We start from the raw sequence: 17,158 nt of genomic DNA on the forward strand, positions 1-17,158 counted from the left end.
TTTTTTTTCCTTTTAAAGTTTTTGCATATATCTACTGCATGCTAGCAGTAGATGTATGCAAACAAAACGTGCGGGTTTAATAACCCTTTAATACTTATGCCTTGTAACCAACATCCCCTGATCATTTATGGGGCCTATGTGTTCAGTCCATACCTTTTTACTATTGATATATTTGAAGATTTTGTCAGGTTTCTTTTACTATCTGTAGCAATATCTTTTTTGTAATCCTTTCAGCTGCCCTGATTGCACTCCTGCATTTTTTTGTTGCATTCCTTGTACTGCTGAAATGCACTTTAATTACCTCTGCCCAACAGCAAATACTCACCTTTTCTTCCATTCCCTGACACTTCATTCCACTGCTGAGAACATGAGAAATCAATCTGTGTAAGCTACGAATCAATCAAGTGGTAGTTTAAACAGGGCTATGGACTCCCACATGTGATAGTGTGGGTGTTTGGTTACTGGCTCAACACTGACACATGGGGGTTGATTTACTAACCTTTTAAACACACCACAAACGTGTATACACCTCTGTAGTGTGTTTCCTCCCAGCATGATCTATGGGAGGAATCGAAACACCTTTGTAGTGTGTACACACCCAGCAGGTGTGTTGTGCAAAGCCCTGCAATGAATTGCAAGGTAATGTGGTGTAAATTAGCTCTATGTTATGTTGCTTGCGTTGATGAATCCAGGAATGTAAATGCATGAGCTAACCATTTTTGTCTAAACTGTGAAGCAGCATTATATATGCAGCATGTGCATGATTTTTCCATATATGGCATTAGTGGAAATATGCTTTTAGAGACTTTTTGGTTGATAAATACGTTTTGCTGTGTGAAAATCACACACACCTGGTGTGTGTGTGTGTTTAGGTTAGTAAATCACCCCCATGGAGTCAGATGCTTCTCCACACCAGGAAATATCAAGTATTTTCTTTGCTTCAGGAAGCCGAATGGAGCAGTGGGGCAGTGAAGGGAAGGAAAGGAAAGGCTGCGTTGCCCTGCATTTAATTGAATCTATATTTGTTTGCTAAAGTACGCGTGTTACAATTTCTTATATATCAGCCAATAGATGGCATGGGTGCAAGAGCAGAGAATATGTACCTAGCCATGGAGAACAGGGAATGCACCCACTGGTGGTTCCTTAGGCATTTTTATTTGGACATAAAACACCTCAAATCCTAAATTTTACTAGCTGCATGACAACTACAAGCAGCAATAGCATTTAAGAAAATGTTTAAAAAAGAAATTAAAAAAATTAACAGCCTGTCTCAGAAAAATTAAAGCACTTACCTTAAATTATGTTTCTTAATCCGATCTTCTTCTTTTCTGTCTTTTTCCTTTGTCCCTCCAGCGCTGCTGCGGGTCTCCGATCCAGCACCGACTCCTCTGTCCTTGCTGGCACTTCCTGTCCCACGGTGTCTGCATGCGGGTGCACGCGTCCATATACTTACCTTGTGTCTCTCCTCGTCTCCCGGCCAAAAATGTGAACTGTGCATCCACCCGCCCCAAGATGCTTTGCGGCCGCCCGAGAATTTTCACATTTTCGGACGGGAGCGCGAGGGGAAGACAGTTTAAACCGCTTTTAAAGCGGGTTTTAAAAAAAAAACACTTTTTGCATATATCTATTGCTTGATAGCAGTAGATATATGCAAAAACAGCGGAGGGTTTAATAACCCTTTAAAAGCACACATAGCAGACCACTGCCAGTTTTCTAGTGATGTTGACCCAATACAAAGCAGGTGTCTCCAGTGTTTACATGCTTCTGCATCCTGAAAGCTACTAGATACAATGCCACATATTATAGCAGAGAAATCTTTCAGCTAGAATTTTGAATATAAAAGAGTGAGGAGGAAGGAATCTATAATGACCCAAAGAGTCATTGAACTCTGACCACTGTGAACTTAAGCTAGTCATACACTTATAGATTTTCTATAGATTTATTTATCTCAGCCTACTCAGATGGAAAAAGTGCAACAGATTCCTAAATCTACGCTAAACTTTGTGGATGGAGGAATCTCCCACTGGGCCAAGCTTCAGTATCTTGCTAGTCTGCCCTGTTGGCTCTCAAAATACATGAACAATCTGATTGGATGCAGGCATTGTTCAGGTATTTTGAGAGCCAGCGGAGCCAACTAGCAAGATACTGAAGCTTGGCCCAGCGGGAGATTTCTCCATCCACAAAGTTTAGCGTACATTGAGGAATCTGTTGCACTTTTTTCATCTGACCATAGAAAATCTGCAGATAATCTATAGGTGCATGGCCAGCTTAAGTCAGTCCTAGTCAGAAGACTAAGATTTGGATCTGGATGTATTAGGCTTTTGTGTCAGACTGCTAAAAAGACACTTGATCTATTTATACATTTTTTTCCACACAGTTTTCACCCAAGATTCACATATTTTAAATGGGATTTAATAGAAAAAAAATGCATATATCTTGAGTGAAGGTTGTTTGAATCTTGTGTGAAAACATCTATAAATAGACCCTTAAGTGTACTGCATTGCTTGCAACTGTTTGACAAAGGTTGGAAAACAGGCTTTCAATGATCAGAGGATAAAGTATAGGTATTTGGCACAGAGTTCAGTCATTCATCCCTTACCTCTGGTTTGCTGCAAAGTGCAAATTTAAGAACCTATTTAACTGTGTGCTGCTTGCCCTTTAATTGGGTCAATTTGGACCTCTGGATTTAAAAAGGAGGGTATCCGGATCCACTTGCATACACCTCGCTACTTCTTTCCCCTCACATTCCCCCTCTCTTTCTCTCTGCTCCTATCCCCCCTTCTTTCTTCTTCTCTCCCTCCTCCTGCTTTCCTCTTGAACCTCTCCCGAGTTGCTCTTTCCTTCTCCCGTTTATGGGGCTCAATACCTTGACAAACGCTTCTTGGAACTTGGTACTAAATATGACCTGTCTAGCAATGGCAATGACTACCGGCCTAGCCAATGTTTTCCCTGCTATTTGTTCTAAGATGCCTTACTGTACCAGTTAGGCTGGGTTCACACCTAGGCGTATTGAATATGAGCGTTTGTCGCGCGTTTTGCGATTCGCGGTAAAAAAACCGTGCGACAAACGCCCGTTTCTGAGGGCTACTTGGCTGTATCCCAATGGAAACGCGAGACCAAAACGCCCCAAAGACGTACATGTACTTCTTTGGCCATAGGCCGTTTTGTATCGCGTTCGGACGGGCGGAAATACGGCAAGGTGTGAACCAGACCCATTGAATACAATGGGATTTAGATGTTTGAGCAGGCCTTACATTCCTCATCTACCTTGCCTTGTGCCCTGTTTGCTAATGTTTATCTTTGTATTGTTTCTTTGAAAACATGTAAAATTGCAATACAGGTAATCTTTAACAAAAAAAGAACCTATGGCAATGGCATACATGTCTGCACAAACTAAAACTTCTCTCGTCTAGTTTATTCATTCTGTGATACAATCTAATTCCAGCTTGGTTTGAAGTCTCTTAACCAGTAAACATCTTCATTTATGTGACAAGTCTAGTTATCCTGCACTACTGAACCTTGTAACCAGTATCTTACACTGTGAGAAACTCTTCCGGGATTCTGAAATGAGTAATTAGGTGGAACATGTTCTATTTTCAGATGCTTGTTTCTTACTAATAGAAATAGAATAGAAGATACTATCAATAATGCTTCTTCAAATTAACACAGACTGCTGCCATAAATTTACATGTTCAAAAATGTTGTCAAGAGAATTTGGGGAATATAGCTGAAGGTTGGCAATATAACAGACAAAAATACAGGCATAATGAAGGTTCTAACCACTATTATTCATTTAATAATGGGTGGAGCTCTATTTTAAAGCTCTGTGTACAGGGGCTGGGACAGAGCTGGTACAGCCCTGCAGCTATAGATCACTTCTATAGTGATCTATTTCTGGTTGATTGCAGCCAGCAATTAATCACTATTAAAAGTGATATTCTGCTGCACAGCTGCATGCAGAGTCTAGAGCAGATCTCCACTGAACAGATTCAGGCTCCACATGAAAAAACAGTGTGAAAAAATTGTACAATGAAAAATATTGTAAAGAAGAAAAATAAATATATAGTATATACATGTACAGTAGATATATATCTGTATGTATATCCTAAAATTATTAAAAATAAAGTACTTCCTCTCCAAATTAATCCCCAGGATGCAACATCGTCGCATGATCTGTATGACATTTGCGTGTACTGCGTAAGCATCAAATGGTCAGGTAAGTGAACGCAATGTCATTTGAATAACGATCGCGTTTTTAGTTGATTATATTTTGGGGTAAATAGATAAGGGTCAAATGTAGGCTAGTATGTTGCGCTTGGTGTGCGTATTCAGCCTTATGTGTACTCTCATAAACCTTTGTATGAGAAGGTTAATCACCAATGATAAAACAAATCGTGTCTCTTGTGATACTATTTCAAAGTGCTTTTAGGATCTTTAAAAACGTGAAGGAGTGATTGGAACAACTAAATAGCTAATTAAATATTTGAATAAATAAATAAATAAATAAACCTTGCCTCGTCTGTTATTATTCAATCTCTACTGATACTGTGATAGTGGTTTATGTGTAAAAACCACACATATGTGGTCAGAATATCAACTGTGTATAAAATTATTTAATATATAGATATATAAAATTACATAAATATATAAAAATATAAATACATATAAATATATTTGACAACAATATAAATCACATTAAGCGATGTCAGTGTAAGAAAGTAAATCACCGAAGAAGAATTATTGAATGAACGGCAGAGTCCAGCAGAGATAGCGGCAAAATAGAAGGACCGCTTTCTATCCACTCTATTAAAGTACAGATATTTTGAGCATATAATTTCTTGGGGTCAGTCTGTACTATTCCACAATGTCTCAGTAAAAAATGTCTCAGTAAAAAATTGACTTCTGGGAGGAATAGAGTTCTTACGATCAGAACTACAAATGTTAGAGGAAAAAATGGTAAGTTGAAAATAAACAGATGTTTGTTACTTTTTTTTACCATAAGGTTGAATACGCACACCAAGCGCAACATACTAGCCTACATTTGATTACTTTGATACACATTGTTGCAGCTGGTTATTTAATTATACATCTATTTATTTATCTATTTAATTATTTCACATTTTCCTAGCGCAATCAATTTGGATAAACAACTAAATAGCTAAGGGTGCACCAATTAACTCAAACGTTGTGTTGGGAAAAATTCATTTGTTAAATCATACATACTGCATGTCATGTTACCCTCTGCACTCCACTCCTCTCCTGCATACATTGTTGTCCCTATGCAAAACCAGAAAGGGTTGCTTGTAGGATAGGGTCACCAGTACCAGAGATACCCTGACTCAAAAAAGAAGGGCTTTGACAGCCATGTCAATAAAATATGATGGCAAAACAGTCCTTGGAACAGAAACTCCTGATGATCTGACAGAGCCCATAGAGCATCTGCCAGTCTTATCAGATCAGCAAGATCCCAAGACGCAGACAAGAAAGATGTTGCACAGGAGGAAGGGCTTAGACCATGGTATAGTGATCAGAGTCACCAGAGTATCCAGTGCTTCCACTAGAGGATCCCTGGACATGGAGACAAACCTGTACAGCTTGTTGTTGAACCTGGAGACCAGAAGGTCCACATTTGGAGTTCCCCGCCTCTAACACCGGTCCTGGAACAGCTTCGGGTATAGGAAACACTCCCCCAGGTCAGCTGGGAAGTCTGCCTACTAATTCTCTGCACTTGGATGGAGTTCCAGGATTTTGATAGGGAAATTAATATGTGAATGATAAAATTCCCCAATTCCAGAGCTGGCTTCCTGAGTCACCAGGCAATGAACAACCAGGTGCTCAGTACCAAATAAATAGATCTGTCCAGGGACCTGATTGACTTGCCCCATGATGACAGAACATTATGTTGCATCGGTCTGGAGTAAATCTGGGCAAATGGAACTGTCTTTAAACATGCTACTATCAGGCCCAGGACTCTCATGCAAAAGCAGAGAGTTAGACTCCGGGATTAGAAAGCTCGAATCTGACACTGGAAAGTTTGAAATTTCTTTTGTGGAAGAAACACACAGGCCTGAGCCATGTCTAGGACTAGATCCAGTTACTCTAAATGAAGAGCTGGCTTCAACAATGATTTCTGAAAGTGCAGGATCTACCTGAACTGCTGCAACTTCTGGACAGTCAAACCACATTGTCCTAAAGAAGCATGCACCAGCTATTCCCTAGACAGGAAGTCATCTATGTATCCCACAATGGAGGAGGGGACAGGCAGCAAAATTCCAGTTTGTAGCCCCAGGATACTCCCTCTTGCATCCAAGCGTCAGAGATGTAAGTTGTCTCAGCACCCCCAACTCTGGAAAGTAGAGGCGCACCTGCATGCTGAAGAATGCTTAACTAAGAATTTGGCAGCCTGAATGCCAGACCTTCTAGGCAGCCTGTGAACCTATTTCATTTTATAGGGTTCACCAGCAGCTGTTGATAGTGGAAAAAAAATCTTCCAAACAGAGAACAGCAGAGCTGAAGAAGACACAGCCACTCTCCTGATGAAAACCGCAAAAAACTATGGCATGATGGTTGTGGGCATGGTCATCCTGTGCTGGCTAACTTTTTTTTTTTTTTTTGCCAGTGTTCATTTCTCCTGTAGGAGTCAGTATAACCTTACAGTCTAAGAACTGCCTCAATGGACAAGAAAGAATCAAGAATTATGGTAAATTCAGTGTGAATAGGTTTTCTTTTGACCATAAAATCTAGCCTGTGTAAAGCTCCAGTTGGTAAACGGCATCTATTAAATCTACTACTTCTATTTCATCTGTACATTATTCATAAGTTAACATAAAAAGACAGCAATTTTAATTAACTTTGGACTAAATATTTAGCAAGCTAAAGTGCAACAAGAGCAGAGCAATTAGAAGAATTATGAACATGTTATTTGTGTTATTTAAAAATCAAAGTGCTACCTAAGGCAATTATTTTTTATCCTCTTAATATCTACAATAAAAATGCCTCGGGGAAAATAATTGACTTTGCTAATTTTACCACTGACAATTATGAAATAGCTTTGCTTTTCATTATGGCTTTGGATATTCACAACTAATTGATAGTCCCAAGAGGGAAACTGCGAGAAATGAATCAGGGAGAGCACGATAAAAGGACATAGTAGCTTATTAGTACTAGAAATGTAACTTTGAACTATGCTTCTCAGAGAGGAGGAAATAAGAGAAACACATTTACATTGCCTTAGGCTATCTAAAAAAAGAAAAGTTTTGTGTTAAACTATAAACAAAAATTCTAAATGTTGCTTTTTACCAAACATGTCCAGTTAATGTGCATCTATTCAAGACTAGCATATTTTTTAAAATGGTGTATTGCTTATATAGGACACAATGTAAAATGTATATTTGATTTAAGATACAATAAGACTGGTGCCCTTGTGGGGGAAAAAAAATTGTAAAATCAGGAGGACTATTTGACTTACCTGTAAAATCCTTTTACAGGGTATATAGAGGTAATGTCAGGTTGCTAGGCACTGGTCAGAGCTGTAGGAGCCTATATAACCCATGCCACCATAGGAGATCCTCAGTTATTTTGCAAGCAATAGAGGATACAGACGGGAGGGTCCTGTGTCCTGAATTTTACTTCAAGAAAAGGATTGTACAGGTAAGTTAAAAAAATGCTATGTTCTTGACCGTACAAGGCAGGACACAGGGCAAATCAAGACAACTGGGATGTCCAAAAGCAAAAAAAGAGGGGAGGGCGACAACCTATCTCAAATCCCAAAGTGCACATTATTTTTATAAATTCTTTATTGAACAGTTTTATCATATAACTGCGATTTCACATTGAAAGTACTGAGAACTCAGATAACTGTAATAAGCACAGAGGCCAATCACGACTTTGCAAACATTGATTTAACGTCTAGCCCCCGCTTTCGCGGAGGCCTTGCCAATATGTAAATAGCTCGCATTGCCACCGTGTGCGGACCAGATGCGCTACCAGTGACATTCAGTGGTCCGCCCGACATGGCATGTCGTCCATATTGGGATCATCGCAGTGGTCTCTGATATAGGTCGGGAGGAGGGTGTGGGAAGGGAGGGCGACATACAATGGGTGGACAGGGGGTTTGGGGAAGGGAGGAAGCAGGAGGGGGGGAGCAAGCTAGGATCGTGACTGCTTTCCTCAGGAGGCCATGATGTGTTGGTATTCGGTTGTTGCAGTGAATTCATCCCAGTAAAACCAGGTGGTGGCGAATTTGGCGGAGGTACCCCTAATAGAGCTAGTCAGGTCCTCCATGGTTCTGATGTCATTCACTTTGGTAAACCAGAGCCTCACCGAGGGTGGGATCTCCTGTTTCCATAGGATTGGGATACATGCGCGTGCCGCATTCAGCAAGTGTACCAGCACTGACCTGGAGTACCCCTTCAGTGGGAATGAGTTATGGTGAAGGAGGAAGAACGCCGGGTCTTCCGGGATTTGGTGGTCCGTAAACTTCTGGGCTATCTGCCGGACCCGTGACCAAAAAGGTGTTAGTTTGGGGCAGGCCCAGAATATATGGAGCATGTCTGCGGGAGAGGAGGTACACCGCCAGCACGCCTCCGATACCTCGTTGTACATCAGGTGAAGTCTGCGTGGAGTTCTATACCAGCGGGTTAGGATCTTGTAGCCCGATTCCTGGTATTTGTTGCATATGGACGCCTTCAGGGAGAGCCTCAGGAGCCTGGTCCTGTCATCCTGGGAGAACTGGATCCCCAGCTCTCTCTCCCACTGCCCAAGAAAGGACAGTGGGGAGTCCAGGTCTGCCTCCACCACCAGTCGGTAACAGAGGGACAATGTCTTAGCCATCGGTCCCGTGTCGGTACAGGTGCGTTCGTACTCCGTGAGGGTCCGAGTAAAACCGGCAGGCGCAGGAAGTGTGGTTAGGAAGTGGGAAAGCTGAAGCTGTCTCCAGAAGCCCGGATCTCCCAGCTCCGTATCCGACAGCAAACTCCGCAAGGACTGCCATTGTGAGTCCTGGAGAAGGTGCATCGCCCGAAACCGTCCCAGGCCTACAAGACAGCGCAGTAAACCGTCTTCCAGACCGGGAGGGAACTCTGGGTTGCCAAGATCGGATACATGGGAGAGGGAGATGGGGACAGATGTTTAACCCTGAACGCCGCGTGGGCCACCTGCCATGTGGGGCCCACTGTTGGGTGGATGTTCAGTTGTTTGGGTAGTGCCGTCCCGCACCAGGGGAGGGCCTGAAGGGGAATCGATCTTATGGATTGCTCCAATGACACCCAAGGTTTAGTCTCCCTGTGTCTGCACCAATCCACGATTCGCGTCAGGTGGGAAGCCATGTAGTACAGGTAGAGGTCTGGAAGGCCCAGGCCACCCGCCAGTTTTGGCCGTCGAAGGAACGACAGGCGTAGTTTGGGGGTCTTGCCTGCCCAGACGAAGGAAGATATCGCTGCTTGAAGGGAGCGGAAATAAGCCCGAGGGATTCGTATCGGGAGGGCCTGGAAGGGATAAAGGAAGCGTGGAAGGATGTTCTGTTTTACTACATTACATCGACCAGTCCAGGAAAACGTGTTTCTAGCCCAGAAGAGCATCCCTGGGAAGGGCGTGCATCTCCCGGATCGCATTCCAGGCCGCAAGCATACGGCCGTGGAGCAAGGTGGGAAACTTTTTATAGTATGCGAGAGTGAACCCGTCAGGACCTGGGGCTTTGCCCGTCTTGGTTTGTTGGAGTGCCGCCTCTAACTCCTCCATGGAAATTGGATCTTCCAGGGATAAACGGGCCTCGGGGGGTAGGCAGGGCATGGTGGACTCCGTCAGATAGGACCGAATGCGTCTTGGCGTGAGGTCAGGGCCGCAGCAGATTGCGGGCCTGGGATGTTATAGAGGGTAGCACAATAGTCGCGGAACGCTGCGGCAATGTCTTCTGACAGGTGACAACGGTGGCCCTCTGGGTGTTTAATCACTGGGATAAAGGTCCGCGCGCGCTGCTGGCGTAACGCTTGGGCGAGGGAGCTACATTGATTACCGTATTCGTAGAAGTGCCTACGGCACTTGGTGAGGGTGGCTTTGGCCCTGTCCATGCCAAGTGAGCGGAGGGCGTCTCGGGCTGCCAGCAGCTGAGCTAGGACAGCCGGGTCCCGACATCTTTTATGGAGGATTTCCAAGGAATGTATCTGTGCTAAGAGTGTGGTCTGTTGCTCCAGTCTCTGTTTCTTACGTCTGGACCCGAGCTTTATGAGGGTCCCCCTAATGTAGGCCTTGTGGGCCTCCCATACCATGTAAGGGGAGGAGTCCGGGGTAGAGTTGAGGTCAAAGTATAGTCGCAGATCACCTTCGATCTCCGGGAGGAGGCCGGGATCCTGGATAAGCGTTTAGTTCAGTCGACAGCGCCAACCACGCGGAGGCAGCAGGTTCAATTCAAGGGTCAGCAGGATTGGGGCATGGTCTGAGTAGGTAATGTTCCCAATCTCCGTGGAGCACACCGAAGGTAGATCAGCATCAACTGATGCCTGAACAGCCACCTTATAAAACCTAGTTAAAAGCGTGAACTGAGGACCAGGTGGCTGCCTTACAGATCTGCAAGGCAGATGCTCATGACAAAGAGCTCAGGAAGCACAAACAGATCTAGTAGATTGAGCCCCGACTGGGAAGGGTGGAGTTATGCCTCTATTAAAGTAGGCCTGAAGAATGACCTGCCTGAGCCATTGAGATACAATGTAACAAGAAGCAGGATAACCCCTGTGAGATCCCTCTGGAAGAATAAACAGATAAGCTGATTGCCTGAAAGAAGAAGTGGCATTGAGATGGACCCTTAATGCTCATATAACATTCAAACAATGTAGCGACGCTTCCCTAGGATCTTTTGGGAAAAACAATATCCTGATTAAGATGAAAGATGATACCACCATTGGTAGAAAGGAATCCTTAGGCTTATGTACTACCTTTTTTTCCATGAAGAATAAGAAAAGGCTCCTTACAGGACAGGGCTGCTAGCTCAGAAACCCTCCTAGCTCAAGTAAAATTGTTCTGGAACAATCCATTTTTTGCGAAAGCATTCCTAAAAAGGGTTATGCTGAGCAAAACGCTTTGGAGGTGAAATTTTTTTCAGGTGTTGTCAATCATCATATAGAACCTCCTCTACCAGAGAACGTACCAGAAAAGTCTTTGGGGCCTTTTTCCTCTTTATTGAACCCATAATTGTGGTCACTCACTGGAGGATTATTGGAGAAGAATTTCCTCACCTCATTGATTAAAGGAGAACTATGAGGCGAGTGCTTTTCACTCACCTCATAGTTCTAGCCGACCTGTGACAATGAGACTGTCACAGGTCGTCTCAGTAGATCGGGAAGTGAGCGAACACATACCGGCGTTCGCTCACTTCACGATCCTGTCACGCGCTCTCTGCCGTGACAGGGGAGGGGCAGGGGACAGGGGAGCGGCTCCCTGCAGGGATTCCCCCCTCCCCGCTCCGATCCTCCAGCGCTGACTGGCGGAACGGACGGGGGAGGGGGCGGGTACAGCTGGCTCTGCCTCTAGATAGGCAGAGCCAGCTGTCACTCATGCAGCTAAGTGGATCCAGACATAATTATCGGGATCCGCTTCAGCTGTGGCTTCTCAGTATACCGCGAGCTGTAGCTCGCGGTATACTGAGCTTAGTGTAACGGGAGGACGCTAGTTTGTGTCCTCCCGTTACCCTAAGGAGAACTATGGGGAAAAGCCTTAACCCCATAGTTCTCCTTTAAGACTGATATGGCGTTATACAATTCTGGCAAAAGCATTGTTGATGTTATTTCTTCCATGGAAAAATCCTCCAAATCGGAAGAACCACTTTCCAACTCCTCACCACCCTCATCCTGCTCAGGAAAAAGAACAGGCTATATCCTAATTTGACTGAGAAACTGGGTAGGAGAAGGGGGACTGTGTTTATGCCCTCTGCAGCCTGATGCTTTAATCAATGGCACAGCTCCTAAGGGGAACCTTTAGGTAATCCACCATGCCTAATACCACGTGCCGTACTGGTCCCCCCTTTACCCTTTGTCCCCTTATATCTGAATACAGCCACCGTGAGGGGCTCGAAGGGTACTCACAGTTAGGTGAAGGCCCTTCTCTGACCATTGCCTCAGTCCCTCAGCCACCTTTCCTTTCAGCCTTTAGTGCAAAAAACAGCTCTTTCCTTCCAGGAGACAAGAGCAGTGTATCTCCGCATAAGCTTAATGGCGCCAAAAAATCTAAATGCTGCAGGTGTTGGCATGCCACCGCTGCCCTGCCTTTGCTTTGTCCCTCCACGCTCATCTGCAATTCAGCTCCAGCTCCAAAATGGCCATTGGAGCAACTACTGCGCATACCCATTATGTGACGGTAATGAGGATGGAGAACATTAATATTATTATATTATGAAATTCTCTCTTTCCTCATCTTGAAAAAATGCAGCCTTCACTTCAAATTACCTCAGGCTGCCCCAAATTCTGTTTAGCCATCCTCAAATTCCAGCATCAGATACCCGCTAATCTGGTCTTTTTGATCAAACCCAATTGTTTATCTAGAGCTTTCCCTAGGCCTGGGATAGATTACCCTTAATGATCTTTTATGATAGGTGTAATAAATCGCTAATACCATGGTAATTGACTTGCACAGCTCTGCTAATTCCCCACAGATTGCCTGGTGAATAAGGGAGGACTGTTTGGTATCCCACTGAGTCAAACTGAGAGTGACAATATTAACCCAATTTTCATAACTTGGAATTGGAGACTAATATTGTAAAATTTATTGCATAAATAGTTGCGTCTCATTAAGAGAAATCTACACATATCATGGGTAGGTTACAATGGTTAGAGGCCTGACAAGCCACATTCACCTTCCTGGGCCAGCCATAGTTCACATATACGTTAAGTTTAGTCCCAATGTAAAGCTAATTTCATGACGCACAATAACTTAGGGGTTATCGGACAGTAATAGTTAAGAATATTAAGCTATGTGGATAGTTATGAATTTGACAGTTTGGGAGGAGCAGAGGATTTAACATCAAAAGGAAGCTCTCATAACATCAAGAAGCTTTGTAACACCAAAGCTCGTGTAACATCCCAGAAGAGCTCCCCTTTAACATCAAGAAAGAATCTTCGCAAGCCTTACTTGGAGAAAGAGCCATTCAGATCCATCTCCTGTTTTTTAAACTGGACTCTGTCAGAACTTATGAACCCAGGACTGTTAAGTACTCTCTTTTTATTCCCTTTTACTTTACTGTTATCTCGGTCGCTCTTTCTTAACATCTATACCTTTTTCCTGCAACGTTTCTTTTTTAAAGGATGAACTATAAAATCTTTAAGCTTATCTTTACGCTCTAAATAAGAACTTAAGGTATCCCTTTTCCCAGGAAGAGCGCTACTGTATAGTGAAACCTGTCATATTCCTGTCTGAAAGGACAGTGGTATCATAAGCTTTAAGTTTTTGAATTGTCACAGCATTTGCCATGAACAGTTCATGTTTCCGTTAAAACACGTGGTGGCAGCTACTGTTTGGTGTGTAAAGGGTTAACTGCAGAGTTAACAACCCTAGTGCGGATCACTCTCAGTCTGCTGGTCTGAGATTGTTGTCCCATGAACTGGGAAATCTCTGTCCAGGGTGAGGCTGGGAGTGATATTGTGACGGCCTTGTGATGGCTCGCTCGGTTCAGAACTGCATAGAGTCACGTGTTATTACAGTACAGTGTGTTCGGACCAGGCCCCTCCATCACATATTGGTGGCAGCGTAGTGGGATAGTTCTGTTTAGAGCATTTAGTGTAGTGTTAGAGTTTAACGCTACACTAAAGGATTGTAACCTTTCTGGAAACAGTCTTTAGAGATAAGTCAGTGCATAGTTTTGTAAGTAATAGCCATAATTCCCACCCATCTTTTGCTTTTGTCCTATTGTTTATTTTTGCAAACATGCCTGGTCTGACAGAGTACAAGAAAATGAGCAAAGATGATCTGACTATTCTGTGTCAAGCAAGGCAGATAGAAATGTAAAGTAAATCACGGGAGGACATGAGGTGGATATCCAGAGAGAGCAGATCCTGTTGAGATCAGAGGAAAGGGTGCGGTCGGCCTCGGAAGATCATGGTTCAGAGTACAGAGGTCATGACGAATAACATCTCCAACCCACAGTGTGATCAGGCCAGTAATAGGAAGCCTGTACCCAGCGGAGACTCTTCTCACCTGCAAGAAGTTCTGCAAAGGATAATGGTTACACTTCCTTTTGCGTACCTGCAGTTCCTCGAGCGCACGGCTAAGAGAGGCTGGAGAGAGAGAGAGGAAATCAGCCCATCTGCAAAAACTGGAGATGGCTAGGCTTCAGCACCAGAGACAGGGTCCGATCCTCCGTTTTCAGAACAGTGGTATCATAGGCCTTGTTTAAGTTTTTGAATTGTCACAGCATTTGCTGAAAACGGTTCGTGTTTCCATTAAAACACGTGGTTACAGCTGTTTGGCGTGTAAAGGGTTAACTACGCAGTTAACCAACCCTAATGCCAATCGCTCTCAGTCTGCTGGCCTGATTGTTGTCCCGTAAACTGGGAAATCTCTGTCCAGCGGGAAGATGGGAGTGGTATCACCCCGTCCTTGCGACGGCTCGCTCGGTTCAGAACTGCGTATAGTCACGTGTTATTGAAGTACAGTGGGTTCAGACTGGACCCCTCTGTCACAAGAGGGACTCCGGAAAAATGGCTGCTGGGGCCTAGTGCACATGCACCAAGCACACAAATGCGCAGTAGAATTGTAGGCTCTGGCAAGATGGCTGCCGGAGACCGGCCACAGAACTTGGACCCGTGCAGGGGAAGGGGGAGAGCCCAGGAGGACAGGGGGAACCCTCTAAACTGTGCACCATGGACTTGGTAGGGGGGAGGGGGCCAATAGCTGGGAGGTTAGCAGACAAGGGACCCAGGCAACTAGGAAAGGCCAGGCAATAGGACACAGACATGGAGGGGAGGGAGGAAATAGGGGCTAGGACTCATGCACTGACCCATCCAATGTGAGAGCATCTCGCAGCTTAACTCGCTTCCGGCAAGCATACACACACCACCCCCCCCACCGGGAGTCTTCAGGGCTTGGGGTCACACCAGCCAGCGTGGATTGAAAGAGAAATTTGCCATGATGTTCATATTAAGCACAAGAACAATAATTTGTATGTCCATTAATTTCTAGTGAAGACTGAAGTTTTACGCAAGAGTGGAGTGTTAAACTGTGGTTTTCCAACACAAAGCAGCGGCCCAACTCTCCAGCGGGGCATGACGGACTGCTGGAGAGCCAGACCACTGTTTTATATGGAAAAGCTGTGTGAAATCTCCTATGTGCTGACAGCACAGGGTATTACCTTGGCCATACACGGGTAGATCTCCATACAAAAAATCTTGTCAGAACATTTAATAATACCATCACAGACCTGAATAATGTAATTCGAAGTTTCACACAGTTACTTTTGGCTGAATTAGAGTAATTAAGAAAAAGGTTTTGATTGGGCTTTAAGGCATAAAAAATTATTACATTTTCCGACAGTACAGGAACATGTGCAATAACGTATTTGGTTTTGAATTTAGGTACACTTTAAATTCAGCTTTTTTTTCCAAACTGTCCACTGTTAGCATACAGAAAGATAAATATATGGATGTGGTTTTACTATACCTTAGTGTTTTGTAGCTGTGCTAGCCCAGTACAAGCATTTGCTAGTAGGAAATCTCCACTTAGAATAGCCATTTTATTCCCAAACTGCATGTCCTTAAGGGGACCATCACAGCTCTTCAGCTCCTCAATATTAACAATGCCACGGTGCACTAGGAAAGCTGTGTGGATCAGTTCTGTAATTTCAGCCAGATTCCTTTGGCTATAAAGAAAAAAAGAATATACAAAAATGCAACAATATAACTGATAATACATTTTAAATATAACTCTTTATTATTAAATGATAGAACACTATCTGACAAAATGAAGCATTTTTGTGTTTGTTATATTGTGTAAAAACTACAAATCTACCCTTAAAGAAGAACTCCCGAGCATGTAAAAAATTTACCCATGCAGTGTGGTTACCCCCGCATTTTATTTCAATTAAAATATAAAGAACTCCTCTCACCCCCGGGTGGCTAATCAGAAAGCCAGGTGGTGAGTCATGACACGCCACCTGGCTTCCATAATGGGAGTTCCGGTATCGGTATATCCCTTCTATTTACAAGTACCACAAATAATGACAAACATTGAAATGCTTTGAAACAGGATTATTACCTATTGTGCCCAATATGTTTTGAAACTATTGCAACTATCTTGTATCTGGTCAAATATAATCAAAATGAGCATTAAAGGAGCAATCAATGATTTTAGCGTGCAGTTTTTGTCTCTCTTTTTTACTCTTTCCCTTTTTTTTCAGTGCATCCTTTCTGCTATCCTTAAACATGTACTTGGGCTAACTTTACTAACTTACTAAAAACCTTGAATACATGACCTGGTTTTTGGTGCTAGTCAACTCCCAATAGAGCTAATCATATTTTTGCTATTTATACCTAATCAAATCCCAAGGGGTTGATTAGTCCGACCATTCCGCAGGCAGTCTGGCACTAATCCCTAAGAGAGGTCTGACCTAATGTTGTTTTATTTACTATAACATGGTGCTTAGAATCATAAGGACGATAAATCACAGAATGCATTGCACACCATTTAAAAGGAGAAAAAACATTTACAGAAACAAAATCATAAGTAAGATGTAAGTTATTACATAAGTAAGATTACTTGGCCCTCAAAGGTTATATAGTTTATATGGGTAGGTTGGTTGAGGAAAGCAATCATACTCTGTGTGATTTATGCGTCAATGAAAATGCCTGTTTAGCAGTAGCCTATGTGCAATTCCCTGGTGGCTACTTACTGCCACCAAATCATGCGGAATTTGGTCTGTGAGTGGCCCTGCGGGCACCACCTGGCTCAACAAAAGTAAATTTTGAATCAACTTGTTGAAAAAGGCGGGTGGAAAATCGTCGGCCTAACAATGACTGTAGGCGATCAGCTGCATTCTTTATTGGGTATTCTAACAGATGTAGGTTATAACTGGCATGGGAGATTCCTTCATCCACGCGTGGCTAGGGTCATCGAGTGATTCATCTCGTTCAGCACCAGTCCCTAGTGCAGAGCATTTATGCTAAGGGAGGGGGGGGGGGGG

The 17,158-nt window shown here is 43.5% G+C and overlaps 1 protein-coding gene across 1 annotated transcript in view; it reads right to left on the reverse strand.

Moving 5' to 3' along the window:
• Positions 1 to 17,158, reverse strand: part of PDSS2 (prenyl (decaprenyl) diphosphate synthase, subunit 2) — a 141,740-nt gene that overhangs the window by 43,322 nt on the left and 81,260 nt on the right. The window contains exon 4 of the mRNA XM_018553522.1: positions 15,640 to 15,838. Within this exon, the coding sequence (XP_018409024.1) occupies positions 15,640 to 15,838 (199 nt within the window). The remainder of the gene's footprint in view (positions 1 to 15,639; positions 15,839 to 17,158) is intronic.

Source organism: Nanorana parkeri, unplaced genomic scaffold, assembly GCF_000935625.1.
Source record: "Nanorana parkeri isolate BGI_ZX_2015 unplaced genomic scaffold, ASM93562v1 scaffold123, whole genome shotgun sequence".
NCBI classification, from domain to species: Eukaryota; Metazoa; Chordata; class Amphibia; order Anura; family Dicroglossidae; genus Nanorana; species Nanorana parkeri.